Source organism: Musca autumnalis, unplaced genomic scaffold (genome assembly GCF_047663935.1).
Source record: "Musca autumnalis isolate F117 unplaced genomic scaffold, ASM4766393v1 scaffold_5, whole genome shotgun sequence".
In the NCBI taxonomy this organism is placed as follows: domain Eukaryota; kingdom Metazoa; phylum Arthropoda; class Insecta; order Diptera; family Muscidae; genus Musca; species Musca autumnalis.
The window spans coordinates 62000723-62007046 of NW_027412088.1; the positions used below are offsets into that span (position 1 = coordinate 62000723).

A 6324-nucleotide genomic window follows, 5' to 3' on the forward strand; every position below is an offset into this window, starting at 1 on the left:
AATTTGTAAATCTTAGAACTATTGTTGTCTTGTTCTAATAACAATAAAAGTATATTGTAAATATAATACGCTACGTGCGAATTTTGAGGGAAGGCAAAATGAAAATGTAAACAATGATATGACAATAAGGTATGCTCGGTGACCTAAACATTGGCAAACAGAGCTGCGTGTCTGTATATAATAAATAAATAAATTAATAACAACAAAATTAAATTAAAACTAAATAACAAAAAGAGAGCTGTTCGCGATATGAAAAACAGCGAGGATGTATATATAAAAATACAAATTGGTAAGTAGATATCAAGGTGTGAAACGAACGCTCTTAAAATACTAGAGCAGTATATTATATACATATAAAGTAAAGTTTGTAAAATGCAAATGATATAACTATTTTTATCTTATTTATCACAGATAGTTAACAATTTATCCTCTGTGGGAACCTGGAAGCGAGGAGGTGAAGAAAGGTGGCATTGTGTATTCATCGTTATCATCCTCCAGGTTCTCGTTTAAGATGCCCACCGAAGATAAGTAGGGCAAATCATTCCAGGAATTATCTTTTTCCAAATTATATATTGAATTTAGAAGGGAGTTGTCGTGGTCTGCCAGCGCTTCAATAAACTTTCGGTGATGGTGTAATGCATACTTACAACTCCAGCGGAATTGTAAATGTAAGTATTTGAATATTTTTTGTGTTGGGATTCAAAGTTTTTATCAACGCATTTCCTCAGTACTTTTCTTTCAAGTATTTCCAATTCTTTGGCCACTATTGGAGATATAGTGAACCAGATTGGAAAACCATATGTAAGGATGGATCTTACGGCCACTTTGTACAGCAAAAGTTTGGTGTTCTGCGGTAAGTGTTTGCTGTTAAGAATATATGAAAATCTCCCTAAAATTTTCTTTGTTTTTTCTATGTTTGAGCGCACATGGACGTTGAACTTCAGCAGGTTAGTGAAGGTAATACCTAAGTATTTCATTGAAGTTTTGAATGGAATGTCAACGCCATCCAGTGAGAGTCTAAGCATCTTGCTTTCTGGTACCACAAACCTAGGACACTTTCCCGATGCATTGCGAATGCAGATCGCGACAGATTTGGCAGCATTAATTCGTATACCCCAGCGCTTGTAAAAGTCATTGATGGTGGTTAGGTGAGTAGTTGCGTAGGTTAATGCAGATGCTGGTGACTTATTGTGTGCGTAGATTAAGCAGTCATCTGCATATAGGATAGCTTTCGAATGATGGGATACGTGCGGAAAATCATGCAGAAAGATGTTAAACAAATATGGTGCGAGAATACTGCCCTGTGGGACACCACTTTTCACGTCACCGCGGGAGGAAAACATTATTCTACCAAATCTAGTATATGCTCTGTTCCAGAACCTGCAAGAAGCTACTATTTTTTACTGCTATAGCATTTTTTCCTTTATGTTATCGGGAAAAATAGTAAAAATTAGTAGATTCTTGCAGTTCTGGAACAGACCATTTTCCATCCGTTTTAACATAAAGAGATTAACGCTAGGTTTACATTTACGAAATCCACTCGATTTCAACTGTCAATTCCATTGCTCAAACGTCAAATGAAATCTCATCTGAAATGCATTGGATTTCATTTGACGTTTAACCAATGACATTGACAGTTGAAATGGAGTGGATTTCGTAAATGTAAACCAAGCATAAAAGTTTTCACTTGACCACACAAAACTCACCACACTTTTTCAAATGGTCTCATCTGGCAGCACTTCCTCCCTTATTAACGAACAGCTGACTAACATAACCTCTAAATTCTGACAGATACAAATGTTTTGGTGTTGTTGTTTTTTTCTTTGCGGTGTGTTGTGGAAGATTTTGTAATCATTCGGCTTTTGAAATAAAATTTGTTGAATTTATTTATTAAAACGTTTATAAGAATACTCCACAATGCATTTAGCAAGACGTTTGTCAGCGGTCAGCAAAAATTGCAATGTGCGTTTAATAAAAACAACCGCGGCAGTGACACAATCAGCCGAAGAACAAATTGTCATACCGAAACGTATTCAACGCTCTCCCACAGCAATTTTGGAGGCACTTTCGGCCACAGTTGGTAGAGATCCCACTGCTCCACACTATAAATTCCACGATGATCCATATTTGATACCCACATCAAATGTTAGCAAACGTACCTATGCCATGGCCCAAGAGGCTGGACGTAAGGCGGCAAAATGGATAAAGGAGGAACATCGTAAACTGTTTATGGTATCTTGCTTTGCCGTGGAAGATATTCTTTGTGTTAATTTACTTTGTCCCATTATAGCATCAAGAAGCTCAACCACCAATTGAAGCATTTGCCCCCAAAATGGTATTTACTGAAGACTCGGAAGTGACCCAACAAACCTTGGAGCAATTGATTAAACAATCCCAGATACAAGATGCGGTTTTTGTTTATAATCTCATGAAAACCAAAGGTGTGGAAGTGACAGCTGAAGCTAAACAAAGCCTTTTGGAATTGTTAAGTTTCTACAATCACGAAGAACCAATGCCTGAGGAATACTATGAAGAACGTTGGTTTAAGGAAAATACCCAGGGACAACAACGTCAAACCAAAACATGGAAAGATGGTGATTTAGCTGAACAAGTATTCAATGAAATTGAACCGAAAACAACTCAAGCCTACGCTGCCATTATTCGTGGTATGGCAAAATACAATCAGGTAAGGGGATTTTGTTTGTTAAACAATATAGATGGCAATGATGGAATCAAAATTGTGGAAGACAAAACAGATAGGAATCTAATAAGTGGCAGAGAAAACAAATTTCAGGTGAAATGTATAGTTTAAGGAATTCCTAAGTTTTGATCTCTCCTTGGACTACTAGTTAAATATCATCTCTAAAAGAAACTGGAAATATCTACAGAGCCAAACTTTTCACAATTTGTATCTTGGGGATAGGTCGATTTTTATTTGAGGGGCTGTCTGATTCAAAGTCGTGGATTTTTTAAGTAATATTTTTGAGGGGCTGTATAATTCAAAGGAGTGGATTTTTTAAGTAATGTTTTTGGAGGCTGTCTGATTCAAAGGTGTGAATTTTTTTCGTAATGTTTTTGAGGGGGCATCTTTGCCAAAGGCGTAGATTTTTTAAGTAATGTCTTTGAGGACCCATCATTGCCAAAGACATGCATTTTTTAGTAATGCTTTTTAGGAGCCGTCTATGCCAATTGTGTGGTTTTTTTAAGTATTTTTTTTGCGGGTTGTCTGATTCAAAGGCGTTGTGTTTATGTAATGTTTTTGAGGACCCATAAGTGCCAAAGACATATATTTTTAGTACTGGTTTTTAGTAATGCTTTTTAGGAGCCGTCTATTTTAAGTAATGTTTTAGAGGGGCTGTCTGTGCCAAAGGCTTTGATTTTTTAAGTAATGTTTTTGAGGACCCATAAGTGCAACGGGGGTTTTATGTAATGTTTTTGAGGAGCCACCAGTGCCACAGGGTTAGGCTAAAGAGGGTATATACACTTTGATACGACCCAAAATGTGACTCATCAAAACAATGGTTTTACACCCATTTTGTCCAAACTTAGTTTAAGTCCAAAGATGGACCATATAGGTCTATTCCTTCGGGTACCACACCCACAAAAGCTCAACAATTCTCGTTCAATTTGGGCACACGATAAATCTCGAGGAGAGTAACCGATTAGGTCCAAATTTTGCAAGTTGTAATATATGGCACAGCTTTTATATCACCTCCCACACATATTTTCAAAATTTTTGGCACAAGTGTACTTTGGAACTTGACGGATCGGCATGAAATTTTTTGCTGCAGATTATGCTCGCAGCCCCTTTCACGGCGGTGAGCCAAAAAGTTTTAAATATTTCTGCCGGCAGCACAAGAAATCACTTGTGAGCGCGAAAAAATTTCTTCCACACTAAGGACTATATGGGAAAACATCTTCGGGCACCTCCTTCACCAAAGTTCAACATTTTTGCTTATGTAAATTCTTGCCGAAAGTACCTCTTGTTGTCAACGATTTTTTTTTCCCGAAGACAAACTTTATAAGAGTTGTCCTCCTGTAAGGGATTCATTCTGTTGTCACAGAGAAAGACATTGGTTGTTTCGGATCATAGAATAATTATTATATTTTACCGCAGTGGGTAGTATTTAGAAATTAGTACATTCAATTCAAAAGTATAGGAGATAGTACCCCACTCTAAGATAGTCCCCATTTCTTTTTTGTTATTTGTGATCTTCGTCTGCAGAATTCAATGGGAGGAATATGAAGGAGGGAAGACGTCATATATAGATACCCCCTATTGATTCTGAAGGCAACTTCACAGTGGGCAGGTGGTAAAGGAAGACTGATTGGAAGGCCTCAACACTGGCGATAAGCTTGCTCGATGTTTCTGGTTTAATCACGGGGACTATGTTCCCAATCTTCCACTAATCGGGTATCTCATAATTATCAAAGGTAAAAAGTATTTCCTATATTGGTTGAACAATTTATTCAAATCGACACCTCCAAATAATAGTATGCTAAGTCTGAAAAGTGAGTTTTGCAGGAGAAGCTCTCAAAGTTTACAGTTTTCTTCGACCTTCACTACTATTCTGAGTAAACATTTGTTTATAACTTCTGTTCGGATTGACCGATCATTACCAAAATTTGACAGAATTTAAGTTAAAGGACGTAAAATGTACAAATGTAAAGAACTTGAAAACATGCTAAGTCGACTTAGCATACTATTGTTTGGAGGCGTCGAAATGTGCTTCACAATTTCTTGAGCCTCATGTCTTGTTGGAGTATCAATCTAACGACCCTCCGATTACCGATTACCACTGAGTTCACCGCTTTTTTATTTTGTAATTGTCTGAAGAATTAACGTATTGGCTAAGGATATGGTCATTTGCTTATTATAGAAGTAAACGTTTCATTAAGTAATGTCTTCTTCTCCCTTTGGTTTACAGGCTGATCGAGCTTATGCCCTCTTCCAGGAGGCTTTGGAGAAGCAACATCAATTGGACACGGCAACATACAACGCGATTATCAACAATGTTAATTTTCTCAAAGAGACACCCGATCAAAAATGGGAATTGTGTAAAGATTTATTGCAGCAAATGAAACAACAACAACTGAAACCTGATTTGGGAACTTTAAATGCATTGCTGGAGTGTATAAGCACATTTGGCAATTATAAGATGGGTCGTACCTGTGCTTTACAAGTTCTCTCTGAATTCAAAAAATTAGGTGTTGAACTTAGTTTGGGTTCTTATTACTATGTTCTCATCATCTTCTGTCGTGAGCGTGGACCAGTGTCCCATGTCATTGTTGATATACTCAATGAAATTCAGGGCAAGGAATTCAAGATACAACATCCCAAGGATACCTATTTCTTTGCCACTGCAATGGATGTTTGTCGCAATCACTTACATGATCGTTCATTGGCCCGAAAGGTTGACAAGTTACTACATGTTGGCAACAATTATGATTTGATCGGAGATACATACAAAGAATCCATTTACTACAGGCATTACTTTGCCCTGCTGTGTCAGACATCAACAATTGAAGAATTCCTCGAGACATATGACACATTGGTACCTAATGTATATATTCCGGAACCTGGTATTATGGAAGAAGTATTAAAAATGGTAGAACTTAATGGTGCTTATGAGTTAATGCCTCGCCTCTGGTCTGACATGGTTATTTTTGATCACATCAATCGTGAAAGTTTGTTAATGCGCACCCTGAAAATTATGCTTAACAATAAACCAGATGTTACAGTTAAATCACAACAACAATTACCCGAACAATTTGCCAAGGTTGCTTTGGATATCTACAATAAAGTTGTGGAATCAGAAGGCAGATTTAAAAAGTTGTCCTTCACTGGTCAAATGATTGGTGATATTCTTACGATTTTGGTACGTGGTGGAAATTGGGAGAAAGCCGTAGAAGTCTTCGATAATATTGATAAGAATCAACATCGCATACCTGGTACTCCATCGGATACTTGTCTATTGGAATATGTAGAAGCTGCCATAGTGAACAAATCACCATCACAAGCTCTACAATGCCTGCAATATGCTGTGGAAAATCACATGGATGGTTTAACATTGGCCGAACGCATACACAAAGGTTTCACATTAAATGAAGTGCATATAGCCAAGATGAAGTCTTTGGTGGGCGACAGTTTTCTAAAGCAATAAGTTAATTGAGTTTTGTTTTTTTATTTTTTTCTTTTTTCTTGCTTTTAAATTAATTATTGTAAAATAGAATATGTAGTTTATTGAAGAGAACGATTGTTGTTTCCGCTGTTGCGGAAGTTTATGAAACGAAATAAAGATGTGTAAAGAGGTAACTCTTAAA

The 6324-nt window shown here is 36.9% G+C and overlaps 1 protein-coding gene across 4 annotated transcripts; it reads left to right on the top strand.

The window, feature by feature from the left end:
• LOC141386944 (small ribosomal subunit protein mS39) lies at window positions 1–6324 on the top strand. Of its 4 annotated transcripts, XM_073955845.1 has the most exons (7): window positions 113–289; window positions 412–528; window positions 583–668; window positions 729–1148; window positions 1792–2232; window positions 2291–2686; window positions 4929–6324. In XM_073955845.1, the coding sequence occupies exons 5-7, from the start codon at window positions 1918–1920 to the stop codon at window positions 6162–6164; spliced, it is 1947 nt and encodes a 648-aa protein (XP_073811946.1). In that variant the 5' UTR covers window positions 113–289; window positions 412–528; window positions 583–668; window positions 729–1148; window positions 1792–1917; the 3' UTR covers window positions 6165–6324. The 4 variants fall into 4 exon arrangements, with proteins under 4 accessions (XP_073811944.1, XP_073811945.1, XP_073811943.1 ...); XM_073955843.1 differs by having other exon boundaries at window positions 1–289; window positions 412–668; window positions 1201–2232; XM_073955844.1 differs by having other exon boundaries at window positions 1–289; window positions 412–668; window positions 1224–2232.

Bases quoted from the DNA above. Each gene is read 5' to 3' on its own strand.
- LOC141386944 (XM_073955843.1), top strand. From the start codon at position 1,918: ATGCATTTAGCAAGACGTTTGTCAGCGGTCAGCAAAAATTGCAATGTG. The intron at 2,233-2,290 runs GTATCTTGCTTT...GTCCCATTATAG, and splicing joins AACATCGTAAACTGTTTATG to CATCAAGAAGCTCAACCACC. The intron at 2,687-4,928 runs GTAAGGGGATTT...TTTGGTTTACAG, and splicing joins GTATGGCAAAATACAATCAG to GCTGATCGAGCTTATGCCCT.